Consider the following 16,931-nt stretch of genomic DNA (forward strand, 5'->3'; position numbering starts at 1 on the left):
GTACTGCAACAATGGCAGAGCAATGGCGGCCTCCAGTGTCGTGGGCATAAAGCAGAGCAGCCAGCGGCCATTGGTTTTTCTACTTGTCACCTGTGGCTTGTGGACTGCAGTGGAGCAAAGAAGGGCGGAGTCAAACCATCATAGATCCATGAGTAAAAGTCATTATAAGGTCAGTAGATCATGGATAACAGACACCGCTCTGGCGCTGTGATGTCATTGCTTTAGTAAAAGTTGTGGAGACGTCGTAACAACGGCGCCACGTAAACGGCGTTTTGAGATCTTTCCACTCTGGGACCTAGTTTGGAAAATGTTCGTTTACAGACCCCAAAACGCCGCGCTCGTATGGACGATACACTGGATTGATGATATATCTTTGTGTTTGGTCCTCAGCTTGACTTCGTATGGACAGGGCCTTACTCCAGAGCGACTTATAGTCCGGAAAATACGGTATATTCGGGAAGATCAAAGCAATAAAGCCTGTCCGGAGCCAGCGCCCGGAAACCAGTGATGGAAAGCAACAAAACAAAAATTGAAATTACTAATAAAAACGTAAACATATTAGGTACTTTTACGATTCAAACTTTATGACGCATACTTTGTACTTTACCACATGGAGGGAAACCCACCTACACAAACACAAAGGGGAAAAATGAACGCCAGCTCCACAGAAAGGCCCACACATGAAACTGAACCCGGGACTCTCTTGGTGTGAGGCGTACAGCGCTCACCACTCACCCACTGTGCCTCAGACGGTGGAAAAAAAGGGAAGCCACTGTTTTATGGCGTGATCTCAAGATATGGCAGCTTCAACAAGACAGCACTCCTTTAGCAGAGATAAGCTACATTGCGAAGTGTCCTTGTCTTTATTGCTCAAATGTGTTCCAGAGTTTTACTGCATGTAAATAGTTACGATTCAAGTCTCTCCTTTTGGACACTTGTTCAAAACATTCAACACTTGCATCATCTCGAAACCACATGTATTATTCTATGATAACGACTTCTAACATTGCACTAGAAATGATCACGATGAATGTTAGTCTAATAACATTACTAAAAGCACTTTAACTTTACAGTAATCTATTTTTATGAAACTAACTTTTGTAACGATTGTACTGTAAAAGGTGATTTTATGTCGGTTATATTGTGACTGTACTGTATGCATTTACGCATGCACATTCCTCTGTACATTTTGTAAAATAAGGTCGTTTTTTCTCTAATTTTCACGTTGCTGCCAGCCGTAAAAGACACACCTTTTGTTTAGGTGGATATCAAGGTGACTGTTTATTGCATATTAACAGAAGAGCGCACAACAACTTGAAAAATGTGTCTTTCTCCACTGGAAATAGAAATGAAATCATCATTAAATTGTAAAATAAATGCATCTTTTTGGTGTGTTTTTTTTACTGTAGGAGAGTGGGTTGACCTCCTGACTCAAAACGAAACGGTTGTGGGTTCAAACATGAACTTCTTTCGTGGCATCTCTGGGCACTTTAGTTTAGCATGAAGAGGTGTTTGTGTAAAGTTCTGTGTTAAGTCTGAAGAATCAGAAGAAGAAGAAGAAGAAGAATGATTATTTATATAAAGCACCCTTCACAGATAAAATCACAAGATGCTTACCAGGAGTTTTCCACCATCAAAAATGGTTCTCAAATCATTGAGACTGGTTGGTTTTAGCGTTGAGGATGTCTTTCATCAAGTGGCTTCATCATCAACTTCCCTTAGCTGCAGGCTGGTCTGTTTACGTCGGTCCCTCCCATCTCGATTTTGAAAAGCAACACTTCTTGCCCTCTTATTATTGTAATAAAGAAGTTTGGAACCACAAAGTAAACCATCCTCACAAAACAGTATAAATATAATCATCTGCCAAAAGATCATTAGTTGCTGATGAAGCCTCTTGAGGATAGAGGCGTTCTTATGAAAGTATGAACAGCTGAATGAAGCCTAACTTTTAAGTCAAAATGGAGTTTGTTTTGTTTTCTCATATAGCTCAGTGTGTCCTCATGAGTTCAGATTTACTTCCACTTACTTCCAAAGCTGCCATTGTATCCTTGGGCAAGACACTTTCCAACCTTCCATCCAGTTTCTACACATGCAAGTGATAGTGTGGATAAATGCCTCCTTGATGTCACCTGCCGCTCAAAGGAGAAGCTCTGCATAAGACAATTTCATTACTATTTTAACATCATATTATTCTTTGAGATGATTCCCTTTCATCTACATCAGGGGTGTCCAAACTTTTTTCATGGGGGGCCGCATACTGAAGCGTACACAGGGTGAAGGGCCATAGATCGGTGGTTAGTGCCGCAAAACCTTTGACTAGCAGAGGTTTAAATTGCGCCCCACACCTTTATTTATGCTCAAAACCTTCATGCCAGCTCTGTCTCACAGTAAAAGGTTAGTTGTTTGGTTAGAATTGTGTAGAATTATTACATTTCAAATAAAAAGGACCATCTCTGATGATGTGTCCCGATTCAGCAAGAAGGCAGAGGGCCACCAAAAATTGGTCTGAGGGCCGCATTTGGCACTTTGGACACCCCTGATCTACATACTAAGTGATCTCCATCAGTGTGAACAGGATGTTGCACACTTGAGTGAGCTGCGCATTTCCTGCACATCTGTTTTCGCTTATCGCCTTGAAGCACCTGAACCTGCAACTTTATCTCCTCCACTTTCCTCCTCGGCTGACACAACAACAGCGGAAACACAATGCTGCTCCTGCTATGCTGCCTGTGCTTTGTTTTAGGTAACGGATTGTCACATTTTCCTCATAACATTTGCAATTTTAGCTGCAAATGTTGAAATTTAATGTTATGTTTTGCCGTAACATTATCTTTTTCTCTTGATGCTATTTTTAACCACCGGTCTCTTGTTTTGTGCAGAGATAAGGGCAGAGGAGGCGCCGCTGGAGACTGTTTATCGCTTGAAAAGTCGCTCTGTTTGCCTGGACGCTGGAGGGCAACCACCGTATGAAAGCGGCCACTGGAGTCGAGGCAACACAGTGATTGCTTCTAACCAAGGAATCAATCCCTCTTATAAAAAAAAAAAGATTACCTTTTATAAATCAAATGCTACGTTATGCATCAAAGATCTGAAAAAGACGGACAATGGCACCTATATATTTTCCTATGAGAGGAATTTCACTAAAATCAACAAAAGATACCGACTTGATGTTCAAGGTAAGTCAACTGTATTATACCACGTACTAATCCGAATGATTACCATAACAAACGGACCATGACAAGTATAGTTCCACATACAGACTTCTCAATAAGAACATAAAGCTTTCCATAAATACCAATAAAACAATGAATGTGAGGCCAAAACTCAGTCCAAATTCCTTTCTATTGTTCCCAAGGCTTTTATCATCCCCATTCTCCACAGGGATGAGATTATAAGCATGTTTCACAACTTTTGGGGAGGACAGCGTAGCTTTATTATTACAGTTGTAATGCAAATTTGGAATTAGATGCAGGCCTCTTTTTCTTGGTCTCTTTTTCACAATAAACAAAAAAAAAAAGAAAAAAATCCACTTCTGGAGGAACTGGGCCTTTAACCTCTTACCACCCGCCTAAACCAAATGCATTCTGTCCTTTTGGCTATTATATAGGCCTGTGCAACACCTCATTTGAAAGCTAAGACCCACAATACTGATCTTTTTCCTCACGTTGTTGTGTCACCTTTTTTAATGTTTTTTTTTCTTTTCTTTTTTCCATTTTTGTCACATTTTTGTGGAATTTTTGTGGAATTTTGTCATATTTTTGTTGAGTTTTTGTCACATTTTTGTTGAATTTTTGTCACATTTTTGTTTCGTTTACATCCTTGTTTTCGTCTCACTTTTTGTGGCTATTTTGGTGCTTTTTTTGCTTGGGTAAGAAAATGGGATCTGTTTAGGTGGGAGTTAAGAGGTTAATGTGTGGTTCTGTTGGTGGTGTGTTCATTAACATGCACTGTCCCAACCAAATAAACCAATTTAAAAATATATATATAATAATAATAATAATAATAGCTGAATGAGAAAAAAAGTCTAAAAGAATATCATTGACAGCCTGACAGAAATAAAAATAAAAATCACATTGTAATATTTAGCGCCTGTAGCTTTGATCACATTTGCCCTGGCATTGTTTCAATGAGCATCTGCAATGTCAGAAGATCCAGTGTTGTGCAAAGCCTTCTCCAGCACATCCCACAGAGTGTCAGTGGGGTTCAGATCTGGACTCTGTGGCCCATCTATGTGTGAAAATGCTGTGTCATGCTCCCTGATCCACTCTTTCACAATGTGAGCCGGATGAATCAGCGAAGAAGAATGCTGATCTCATTCTTGGGGCACATATTGCTAAACCTAGACCATAAGGGAAACCCCAGATCAGATCAATTTGTTAAATCCAAGTGGTGACTTTTTTTTTTGGTCAGGCAAAAATGTGAAAAGCTTAAATTCCTTAATTCTCACTACTGTACAGCAGAACCAGTGATTGCTAACCCTTATATTTCATGCCACAGATGCAGTCCCTGAACCTTCCCTGACCATCAGAGTGGAGCAGGTCAACGTGTCCACTGGTCTGTGCAGCTTCACTGTGAACTGCTCCATCTCCAACAACAGGCTGTGGACTGAGTGCGACAGAGACGGCTGTCAAACTCCACTCAAATCCTTCACTCAGCTCAACATCAGCGTTTACACTGACAACGGAAGAGTCGCCTGCACCGCCAACAACCATGTCAGCTCCCGAGACGCTTCACAAGACATTCAGGAAATGTGTATTAAGATGATGTCGCACACACACAGAGGTAATTGAAGTGTTCTCTCTCTATAGTTTTGCTTTATCTTTCTATGGTTAGAAAACACATATTATTCCCAATTGTGTTTGAAGCTCCTTTATCCCAACTTTTGCCAGAATCTGACTATTATCCTTTAATAAATTAAGTTCAAAGCAAGGCAAGTTTATTTGTAGAGCACAATTCATACAAAGTGCTTCACATGTACATAAAGTGATGAGAAAGACACATTAAATCACTCCATAAATCATGCAAATAATCATGAATCATTAGAGTGTGAAAAGCAGCAACTACTACCACTATTTTCAAAACCATTTGCTTCACTACTTCTTCTATCTTACATGTACTTCTGCTATTTCCATCACTATAGGCTACGACTACTTTTACAGTGCTGTTGCAACTGTTACTTCTGCTACTGTATATATTTATAGTTCTTCTAATTTTCTTACAACACTTTTCTAACATAGAGAAGGTGCCAGGTTCTTCTTTGTTTCCATATTTTCAAAATGGAAAGTCTGATCGTGTAGCTGTCGTTATAGGCAATTTTCTACATTTCTAATTTTCTTCTTTTTCAAAGGTTTTGATCCCGAAAACTCAGAAGCACCAACATTTGATTATCTTCTCTACATAAAGATAGCAATTCCCATTATTTTATTGGTCGTCGCTTTTATTTCTGTTTTCTTTGTGGCTAAGAGGATTATTTTGACAAAACGTAAAACCCCGGTAAGCAACAACGCAAAAATGCCTTTGAATTTTTGAAATACTAAAAACATGCTCATTCGCAGCCACAGGTGATACAAAGTCAGCCCCTGGAGCAGCCATCAAGAGTCTCCACATCCTCAACTGTGACTGAAGCCTCCTATGAAAACGTAGATCCAGGAAACACCGATGGAAGTGAACAAAAGCCAGACACGATTTACTGCGTGTTGGACCCGATCCCCGCCTCAGGATCTGACCACAGAGAAGGCAATGAAGAGCCTGAGAATAGAGACTCTGATCAGACACATACAGTGTACAGTGTGATCAAAAAGCCTAAGGTCTGAGCGCCATCTGCAGGCCATGAGGCAAAACAACAACAACACAACTTTGAGGTGGATGTTTCTCTTTCAGTTAGTACTGTCTTTACTTTGTTTAAATGCAATCAGACAAAGTTCTATGAAATGTTGAAGTGCCCTCCAACACTGAATCTCTGGCCCCCAATCAATATTATTCGGATCAAATACCTATAAAAATGCGAGAAATAGTGTCTTTTTATAGTGTATTTTTTAAGTGTCCATGCAAAACATCCCACTTGGTCATATATAATGTAAAACAGTGATTCTCAGCTGGTGTTGGGACTCAAAAGTGGGTCGTGAGCCTACAGGGAACTTTTTCAATATGTTCCATCTGAAACTACAAGGAAGCACACTGGAGTCTGTAAAAATTAATAATATTGGGTTGGTTTTATCATAATTTCAGTCTTAAAAGCAAATCTACGGCTCGTTCAATAAAAACATGAGTGGAAAATACAATATTTTATACGATATAAGACAAATTAGTTTTATTTGGGTCATAGCCTGTTTTAAGGTAATGGCGGGTCTCGGAGCCGGACCACTTTAGAACCACTGATGGAAAACATTGGCATTTGCAGAAAATGGTTCTTAACTTTAGGCTACAATGGTGAGGTTGGCCTTTGGTGTTTTGGCAATGATGAAAATTGGCCCTCCGTGATGCAAACTTACCTCCCCCTGTATTAGGGTGACCAGATGTCCCAGTTTACCCGGGACTGTCCACGTTTTAAGCCCATGTTCCAGTGCATTTCTCCGTAGCCATCCAGTATTACACAATTTCTGTCCCATGGTTAAATATGTCCCTTGAAGCGCTTTGTGATCGTGTAAATGTGAAAAGTGAAGAACAAATACATTTCTCTGCTCACAATTCTGACCAGTTTGTTTTTGTATATTGATAATGGTTTGAATAAGTAAAATTGTTGATTTTTGCACTCTGTCAATGAATAAACGTGTGAATGTGTCAAGAAGCATATTAGATAATTTACATATGTTTTTGGGTGTATTTATTGACTAAAACTGGGCTTTTTGAGTTTGTTCATGAAGTTGTAGCACTTTTGTTGGTGAAATATAATGTTGGAGATGGGGATGAGCTTTTTGTTCTTCTATTCTGTTCTGTCAACCCAAAAAGTGAGTTGAAATATGTTTCCCCCCAAAATAGAAAAGTCATGATTTTAAAGTTGTTGTGTTGTTTGTATTAACAATAGAAATGTTGGTGTTTACTCTGAAATTGTTTCTTGATACAATAAAAACTGCTGGAAATATTGACTCTAAATATGTGCAACTGTGCTGTAAGTGCAAAGCATAGTATGAGTGACAAACCGTTCTATGTATCTAGTCTAAAATAAAGAAGTGTGGGCGAAGGTTCAAAGATAAACCTCAAACTAACGGAAGAAAAACCCCACCAGCTCTGAACTTCTCAAGAATCATTTCTGAGCCACAGTTGGTCGAGTGGTCGGCTACAACAAACCACATTAGTCCAAGTGAGAGCACAGTCGTTTAATCGGCTGCATTCTTAAACAAATTTGATCTTTTTCCTCAATACAAAGATGCAGAGGATTTTTTTTAGCAATATATTTTTAATACAATGAGGCGCATGTTCTTTATGCAGTTGAGTGTGGGCTGATTTACAGAGTGAGGTGTGAAGAGGAAGGAAACTCGACAAACTGAGGTCATAAAGTGGAGCAAGAATAATTATCAGCAGTGACTTCTTGTTTCGTTGCTTTGAGCCTGTTCAGAGGAATGAGAGCTCTGAGGATGGGCTCCTCTCTGATCTGGACACTGGCGTCTATCTGTGAGTAAAAACTGCTTTTACAGACCTGGGCCAAATACAAAGACATGATTTATGTTTCTCATTTCAGTGTTTAATGTCCTTCTCTGCCAACACACCAAAGGTAAGCAGCTGTTTACAAAGACTTATTGATGGATGACCTATAGATGTGCTGCTGTTTCTGTAAAACAGTGACGTGTGTTGGTTCATTCACTGCTGTATTTCTCTGAACTTTGTGTATTTTGTTGCACAGGGGCCACTCTGTCCAGTCCTTCAGATTCTGTGTATCTGGGGGACACTGTGAGAGTCTTCTGCACAGATGTTGATCCAAAAGTCAAGTTTTACAAAAACAACTCACTTTTGGACACAGAACATTACACATTAGATCAATATAACAATCGTGTGGACTTGACAATTTCTTCAGTGTCAAAATCAGATGAGGGTCTGTACTCGTGTGGGATCAATCAACAAAACAAGTCTCCTGAAAAACACCTGACAGTAACAGGTCAGTACTGAATGAAGTGAGAAGAAGATTTCATATCAAATACAAACAAGCATCAGCATTATTTGTAACGTTATAACATGTTTTCTCTTTTCAACAGAAAAGACCCGCAGAGGTGAGTTCACAGAGTCCACATTCATTTCTTTCCTCAGGGGTCACTGTGAAAGAAACCAGTGAGACCTGTGTATTTTTTGTACATTGTGTTGTTCTGTGCTGCACATTATTACTTAAATGAAGCAGAAAATAGAAGCTAAAGCTATTTGACCTCATAAATAGTTTGTTTTCTTACTGTCCAACACAGTCTCTGTGACTCTGGATCCAAACTGGCCTGAGGTGTTTGTTGGAGAGAAACTGACTCTCAAATGTGAAGTCGAGGGAAGTGAAGATGGTTGGGCCTATGTCTGGAAGAGGAAAAATACGTTTTTAACTGAAAGAACCAGAGACATTACTGTCTCACATGTGACTGAGTCTGACAGAGGAGACTTCATCTGCAGAGGAGTGAGTTCCTACGTCACGACTCAGTGGAGCAGCAGAACCACTGTCAATGTACTGAGTGAGTCTGAAAACTATAAATGACTGTAAAATATTGTGCAAACTTGTTTAGTTTCTGTTGTAATAATCTTGTAATCCCAGACAAACCTGTGGCCCGAGTGAGTGCAGACACAGAGCTGCAGACAGGGGGCAGTGTGACTCTGAGCTGCTCGGTGTCTCCCTCTTCCTCTGGATGGAAATATGAGTGGTACATAAACCAGCACTTCCATAAACATGGTTTCTCTGAGCTCAGAGTCTCAGAGGGAGGAGAGTACCAGTGCAGAGCCTTCAGAGACACTCCCTACTTCACTGAGCTCAGCCCCAGCTTCAGCCTCACAACGGCCGGTCAGTTTGTAGTATGTCTCTCACTCAATATGTCCATGTCCTTCTGTTTTCTTTATATTGTGTTTGACTGTGTACAGTGACTTCATTGCCTCAGTTTCTGTGGTTTTGTTATTTTCCCCCAAATAATAAAAAAGAACACTAGTTGTTTTAGAACAATGATCCCATAATTCTACAGATTTCTGTTTGCCTCAGCTACAAAAAAGTCTTTCAAGAGAAATTGTCCAGATGTAGACCTACTATGGGCCGACTTTAGTCTGAACCAAAGTAATAACGCAACAATATCTGATACAGCTGTGACGCTGGATCCAAACTGGTCTGTGATGTTTGTTGGAGAGAAACTGACTCTCAGATGTGAAGTGGAAGGAAGTGAACATGGTTGGACCTATTACTGGAGAAGGAACAGTGAGTTATTATCTGGACCAACCAGAGAAATCACTGCCTCCAGACTGATTAACTCTGACAGTGGAGTCTACAGCTGCAGAGGAGAGAACGGCCCGAACCACAAGACTCTGTGGAGCAGCACCACCTCAGTCACTGTGCAGAGTGAGTGATTAACTTACTATATCATTTTAACTTGTGAAATGTTAGTGGCATAAACTGAGAGGTATAAATATTTCCCTAATCCAGTGTTTATATTTTGTAATCCCAGAAAAACCCGTGGCCCGAGTGAGTGCAGACACAGAGCTGCAGACAGGGGGCAGTGTGACTCTGAGCTGCTCGGTCTCTCCCTCTTCCTCTGGATGGAAATATCAGTGGTGGAGCAGAAACAAGCAGCTCTTCACAGATGGTTCCTCTGAGTTCAGAGTCTCAGAGGGAGGAGAGTACCAGTGCAGAGCCTTCAGAGGAGACACTCCCTACTTCACTGAGCTCAGCCCCAGCTTCAGGCTCACAACGGCGGGTCAGTTTGTAATATGTCTTTGTTGTTCATATTATACTTGTGGATTTATCCAGAATATGTTCATGTCCCTCTGATTTCCTGAAAAATTGTGATTACCTGTGAACAGTGTCAAAAATTGCCTCTGAATTGGTGGTCTTGTTGTCCCTCCCAAAAAATCCCAAACAACACTACAAATTTACATTTTCCACAACAATGAAAAACACAAGTTAACCAACAGAAATATTTCAGAAGTAGACCTACAATGGGACGACTTTAGTCTGAACCAAAGTAATAACACAACAATATCTGATACAGCTGTGACGCTGGATCCAAACTGGTCTGTGAGGTTTGTCGGAGAGAAACTGACTCTCAGGTGTGAAGTTGAAAACAGAAGAGCTGCTGGATGGACATATCAATGGAGCAGGAACAATAGGATCTTACCTGGAAGAACCAGAGAAATCACTGTCTCATATGTGACTGAGTCTGACAGAGGAGACTACAGATGCAGAGGAGGGAGTTCCAACCACGCAACTCAGTGGAGCAGCACAACCACTGTCAATGTACTGAGTGAGTCTGAAAACTATAAATGACTGTACAAGATTTTACCAACTCTGTGTAAAACTATTTCGTTTTTGTTGTAATAATTATTCCCAGACAAACCTGTGGCCCAAGTGACTGGTTACACTCAACTGCAGACAGGGGGCAGTGTGACTCTGAGCTGCTCAGTTTCATTCTCTTTTTCTGGTTGGAAATATGAGTGGAGCAGAAACCAGCAGTTCTACACAGACGGTTCCTCTGAGCTCAGAGTCTCAGAGGGAGGAGAGTACCAGTGCAGAGCCTTCAGAGGAGACACTCCCTACTTCACTGAGCTCAGCCCCAGCTTCAGCCTCACAACAGCGGGTCAGTTTGTAATATGTCTATGTTGTTCATATTGTACTTGTGGATTTATCCAGAATATGTTCATATCCCACTGATTTCTTCATATTGTGTTTACCTGTGTGCAGTGCCTTTGAGTCAATGGTCTTTTATTATCCCTCTGTAAAAACTCAAGTTATCCATGTTAATATGAACCAAAGTACCTGTAATAACGCAACAATATCTGATACAGCTGTGACGCTGGATCCAAACTGGTCTCTGATGTTTGTCGGGGAGAAACTGACTCTCAGGTGTGAAGTGGAGGGCAGAGCTGCTGGATGGACATATCAATGGAGCAGGAACAATAGGATCTTATCTGAAACAACCAGAGAAGAATACACTGTCTCCAGACTGACTGACTCTGACAGTGGAGTCTACAGCTGCAGAGGAGAGAAAGGCCCGAACCACAAGGCTCTGTGGAGCAGCACCACCTCAGTCACTGTACAGAGTGAGTGATTAACTTACTATATAATATTTCCTTGTGAAGACTCATGTTGGTGTAAATGCAGCAGCTTCAGAAAATGATGAAACCTCAAATTTCATGTTGTAGCGGATACTACAATCTTCTATATGTATTTTCTAATGCAAAAATTTGACACTGATCAACAGCCATGAATCCATTCCATTGTTCTCAACCATGGTTGTGCAGCTGCTTTGAAACATTCATTATTATTGCCAATGATACAGAAAGAACAACCCAATAGCAGAAGAATAAACAAAAGGGTAAACATACTTACTTCATCCAGTGTTTATATTTTGTAATCCCAGACAAACCTGTGGCCCGAGTGAGTGATTACACAGAGCTGCAGACAGGGGGCAGTGTGACTCTGAGCTGCTCGGTCTCTCCCTCTTCCTCTGGATGGAAATATGAGTGGAGCAGAAACAGGACACTCTCTACAGATGGTTCCTCTGAGCTCAGAGTCTCAGAGGGAGGAGAGTACCAGTGCAGAGCCTTCAGAGGAGACACTCCCTACTTCACTGAGCTCAGCCCCAGCTTCAGGCTCACACAGACTGGTCAGTTTGTAATGTCTATGGTGTCCATATTATATGTGTAGATTCATCCAGACTGTGTTCATGTCCCTCTGATTTCTTTATATAGTTTTTACCTGTGTATAGTGTCAAAAAAGCCTTGAATCAGTTGTCTTTTGTTTCCCCCCGCTAAGAATTCAATAAAACATTAGTCATTTACAGATTTATAATTTTTCCACAGCAATGAAAAACAAGTTAACCAAGAGAAATAGTTCAGATGTAAACCTACTATGGGACGACTTTATGTAGTGAAGTAATAACGCAACAATATCTGAATACAGCTGTGACGCTGGATCCAAACTGGTCTGAGATGTTTGTCGGAGAGAGACTGACTCTCAGGTGTGAAGTGGAGGGAAGTGAAGATGGATGGGTTTATCAGTGGAGGAACAATAGGATCTTATCTGGAACAACCAGAGAATACACTTTCTCCAAACTGCGTTACTCTGACAGTGGAGTCTACAGCTGCAGAGGAGAGAAAAGCCCGAACCACAAGACTCTGTGGAGCAGCACCACCTCCGTCACTGTACAGAGTGAGTGATTGACTTACTATATCATTTTAACTTGTGAGGACTTATTATGTTTGTGTAAATACGGCAGCTTCAGAAAATTGTCAAACCTTCTCTAATTTATTTCATTTTATAGGGGATACTAAAATCGTATACGTTTCTAATGCAAAAATTCTACACTGATCCACCGCCATAAATCCATTGCATTGCTCTCAGTCATAGTTGAGCGCTGCTTTTGAACATTCATAAACGTTCAGAAACACGGCTCCCACAGACTCAGGCTCCTACAGCTGCAGAGGAGTCCTGGACCTCACAGTGACTCAGTGGAGCCGCCCGCTCACTGTCCACGTGTCTGACCGTACGCTCTGTCGTCTCATATGACGTTATAAATGTGATGATCTGACTCTAACTCTGACTCTGCAGGCGTCCCCCGCCCGCTCCTGTCGGCCTCAGTGTCCTGGCTCAGTCCTGGGGCCTCTGTGTCTCTGAGCTGTGCTGTGACAGCGCCCTCTGCAGGATGGAGCTATCACTGGTACAGGGCTGTTCCTCAGACACAGGGGTACAGATATGAGCTCCTCCCAGAGGCCAGTGCTGGTACTACACAGGACTCCTTCAGCGTTCAGGGCCTCACCAACACAGCAGCGTTTGTGTGTCGAGCGGCGCGAGGAACTCCACGCTTCTACTCTGGACACAGTGACCCCTCCTTCGTCTGGTCTGCAGGTACATCCCCCTCATGTTCCTCTGAGTCTGACTGAAGCCCACTCACTGAAGCCTGACTTGTGTTGTTCAGATGCTGAGGCCTCGGTGTCTCTCTCGGTCAGTCCTGACAGAGCACAGCACTTCACGTACGATGTCATCACTCTGAGTTGTGGGTTCAACTCCACTGACACCGAGTGGAAAGTCCAGAGGCTTTATCAAAACAAACTCTACACACAATGTTATGAACATGTGAAGACAGATGAGACAAAATGTACTTTCAAGCAACACACAGAAAGTTTAAGTGTGTTTTGGTGCGAGTCTGGATCTGGAGAAATGAGCAACGCACTCAACATCTCTGTTCACAGTGAGTTTTTGATTCATCTATAATCAATTATATAGAGTTGGTGCATCTACAACTAAATGGTTCCACCTTTTAGCAGGTGACATCATCCTCATGAGCCCTGTGCGTCCGGTGACTGAGGGACAGACTGTTTCTCTCGGCTGTAAACTGAGGACAGTGACTTCTCTAGTTCTGTTATTCAGTTTTTATAAAAATGGAAAACTGGTTCAAAATGGGACCAAAGCAGAGTTCAACATCTCTGCAGTGTCCAGGTCTGACCAAGGATTCTATAAATGTGAGGCTCAAGAACTAAAGAAACAATGGCCATGGTCAACACCAAAGACCTGGACGTCTCTGGAGAGCTGGATGTCTGTTAGAAGTGAGTGAAACTAGACTTAAAAACTAATCATTTTGTGACAAATACAATCTAACTTTTGTTTGACAGTTGCTCCAAAGGTCAAAGGAGACTCATTCCCTGTGATGTTGGTCATTGGGCCTGTTTGTGCAGTGGTTTTACTCATTCTGCTGCTGCTTCTGTGGCGCTTCAAGATTAAAGGTGACAGTCATGTTTTAAAGCCACACTGTGTAACATTTCACTCTTTAAATAGAATAAAAATACAGGCATTTATTTCATGGGAGTTGTTACTGGAAGTGTGACATCATCAGACCGTCTCCATGGCGATGTCTTTGGGTTTCCCTTTGTTTAACTTTAGGTTTATGTTATGTCTTTTTAGTTTTTCTTCGTTTCTGACTCAGATGTGTCTCTTTCCTTTACAGATTTGTGGTCTATGAGGTTAGTAAACGTTTGTGAATAATTTTCATCAAATTGTCGATCTGTCAGTGGTAAATCTTTAACCTTCTACAGAACTGTGAGAACCAATCCGAGCTCTGCTGAAGATCAAGTGACCAGCACTGACACTTCTCCTTCAATGGGTCAGTGTCAACAAAGCAAAAATCATTGAAAAAGCTGGTCAGACATTTGCAAACAAGAGTGTAAATAAGATATTGTTTATTTTAGGTGAAAATGTGACGTATGCCCAGGTAAACCGGGACAAAAAGAAGAAACCTACAGGTGAGGAAAAATGTATTACACACAAAAAAAGATCACAATGAAACAGAAGAGAATGAGCTATGTTCAGTTTAAAATGCTGTGTTTTATGAGTTAGAACATGGCTGATTATCCTGTGTTGTGCTTTTAAACCCTTAATATTTGAATATTCCGGAGAGTCAGTGAATAAAATGAATGAGATTTTTATTTCCGGCACCATCAAAGTGGAAATGGCGGGACTGTTGCTTTTCCATGTTATCTTTGTATGTTTATTGTGACATCTAGGGGCCAAGGAGTGAACTACAATCCAGGGACTGTCATTACCCAAAGAGTTACTCACAGAATATGTCTATCAAACATGAAAATATAATCGCACTACTACCTCTCACTACTATTACAACTCATCCAACTACTACTACTCACAAATGTACTTGGAGTTCCCTTCTTAGGCCCATAGTTGCTTCAGGCCTGAGCACTATCCACTCCTAAAGTAAGTAACTTTTTTTCCCTTCTCCACAGATGTTGCTTACTCTGTGCTGGAGCTGAAAAACATAAAAGGTGAGTCAGTTGTAATTCAATTTTGAGATGTTTTATTCATTTTGACACATTTTTTATGTTTACTTTCCACTCAGGGAGGAGCAACTGTCCCCCAGAAGAACCTGTTTATTCAGAACCACACTCATCAGCAGGTAATACTACAGTAACAAGTCACTGATCTGCTGTTTGTCTGTCCATCAAAAACACTTCAGAGCAAACTTAGAAAAGACATTTATTGTTGCATGATAGAAAATTATATAAAGAGCTGACGAGATGTTGTTTATTTTAGGTGAAAATGTCACATATGTCCAGGTAAACTACAACAAAAAGAAGCAGACGAAAGGTGAGCTACAGTTTATTGCTCTAACAAATAATAACAATGAAATTTAAGGGAAGTAAATACATAAAAGCAATATGTCTGAAAGTTATTCTTGTGCTTGTTTGTTTGTTTACTCGCTGTTTTACGGAGGACAAAAAATGACTTCATCGGAAATTAATAAATAATTTGTTTTTACCTTTATACTTTGTACTTGCTCACTCATTTTTGGTCCTCCATATTGACTGAGATCAGTGTGATCCCACTTTTTGATTTAATGGATTTTTGTTTTTATGTTGCAGCAAAATCAACTCCTTCCGCTGCAGAAGACACTGTTTACTCTCAAGTCCAGTTACACTTGTAAAAACAAACCTGCGGGATGTTTAAAATCATTGGTATTGTTGTAAAAATCAGCAGAGGGCTGTGATTGTTTTTCGGTGAATGAGAGTCAGAGTCAAGGCACCAAACTGTCATGAAAGACACAATGACTCATTAACATTCAGATACATGAGCACTGAGCTCACACAGACTGCCCCCTGCTGGCCTCTTGTGTCTATGTCTGAGTGAGGTTGAATGAAGGTCTGCTGCTCTTGTACATAGTGATCTGTTTTTTCAATATTGTTTACTTATGTAACTGATGGTGCAAATGTTGTAATGCTGAATTCTATTGTTCTTGATTTTAAGATTTTAGAAAATAACACCTGTCCTGGGATGAAAAACAGATGAAAAGTATAGCCTTGTCTTTAACTGGCAAATGTACAGAAATGTTCATTAATATGTGCTCTCCCTGAAATAAAAAACATTATGTTATTAAGTCTGTGATTGTTTAGACTGAAGCTAATTTGTGTCTTATTTTTCTGGGAAATAAACAATTTTCTGAAACTCCAGATTTAACTGTGTACAGATAAATCCTACTGTCTTATTTTCCTGACAACGACCAGCGTTCTGTACATTATCCCTCACATAATGATCACTTTGCTCCAGGTTAAAACTGGAATAACCTTATAAAAGAAACATGTGAATGTGGATGAATATGTCAAGAAGCATGTTAGATTGTTTCTATATGTTTATTTATTTACTAAAACTGTGCGTTTTCAGGTTGTTCATGCAGCCGGTGAACTTTTGTTGGAAAAATATAATGATAGAGATGAGCTGGAATGGAAAATGTTCACCAAACATGTCGACCTTTTATTCTGTTCTGTCAACCCAAAAGGTGAGTTGAAATATTTACCCCCCCCCCCCCCCCCCAAAAAAAAAAAGTCAGGATTTAAAAGTTGTTGTGTTGTATTTATTAACTATATAAATGTTGTTGTTTACTCTGAAACGGTTTGTCTCTTGATACAATAACAACTGCTGATATAATAAAAACATACTCTAAATATGGGCAAAACATGGTATGAGTGACAAACCGTGTGAGACAAAGTGTGACAAACCTCAAACTAACAGAAAAAAAAGACCAGCTCTGAACGTGGGAAGAATCATTTCTGAGCCACAGTCGGTCGAGTGGTCGGCTACAACAAACCACATTAGTCCAAGAGAGAGAACAATCATTTAATAGGCTGCATTGTTGCACAAATTTGATCTTTTTCCTCAATACAAAGATGCAGAGGATTTTTTTTTATCAATATATTTTTAAAACAATGAGGCGCATGTTCTTTATACAGTTGGGTATGGGCTGGTTTACAGAGTGAGGTGTGAA

General features: G+C 40.5%; 1 protein-coding gene and 1 long non-coding RNA gene across 2 annotated transcripts; both read left to right on the forward strand.

Moving 5' to 3' along the window:
• The first annotated feature begins 2,585 nt into the window (after positions 1-2,585).
• LOC306980354 (uncharacterized protein) lies at positions 2,586-5,870 on the forward strand. The gene is made up of 5 exons (XM_079579702.1): positions 2,586-2,743; positions 2,880-3,176; positions 4,498-4,782; positions 5,348-5,493; positions 5,556-5,870. The coding sequence occupies exons 1-5, from the start codon at positions 2,707-2,709 to the stop codon at positions 5,811-5,813; spliced, it is 1,023 nt and encodes a 340-aa protein (XP_079435828.1). The 5' UTR covers positions 2,586-2,706; the 3' UTR covers positions 5,814-5,870.
• Positions 5,871-14,894: 9,024 nt separating this feature from the next.
• Positions 14,895-15,694, forward strand: LOC306980812. The gene is made up of 4 exons (XR_013794053.1): positions 14,895-14,937; positions 15,012-15,068; positions 15,206-15,259; positions 15,535-15,694. It is a non-coding gene; the product is annotated as an uncharacterized lncRNA (long non-coding RNA).
• The last annotated feature ends 1,237 nt before the right edge of the window (positions 15,695-16,931 follow it).

Source organism: Gobius niger (genome assembly GCF_951799975.1).
Source record: "Gobius niger genome assembly, chromosome: 21".
NCBI lineage: Eukaryota > Metazoa > Chordata > Actinopteri > Gobiiformes > Gobiidae > Gobius > Gobius niger.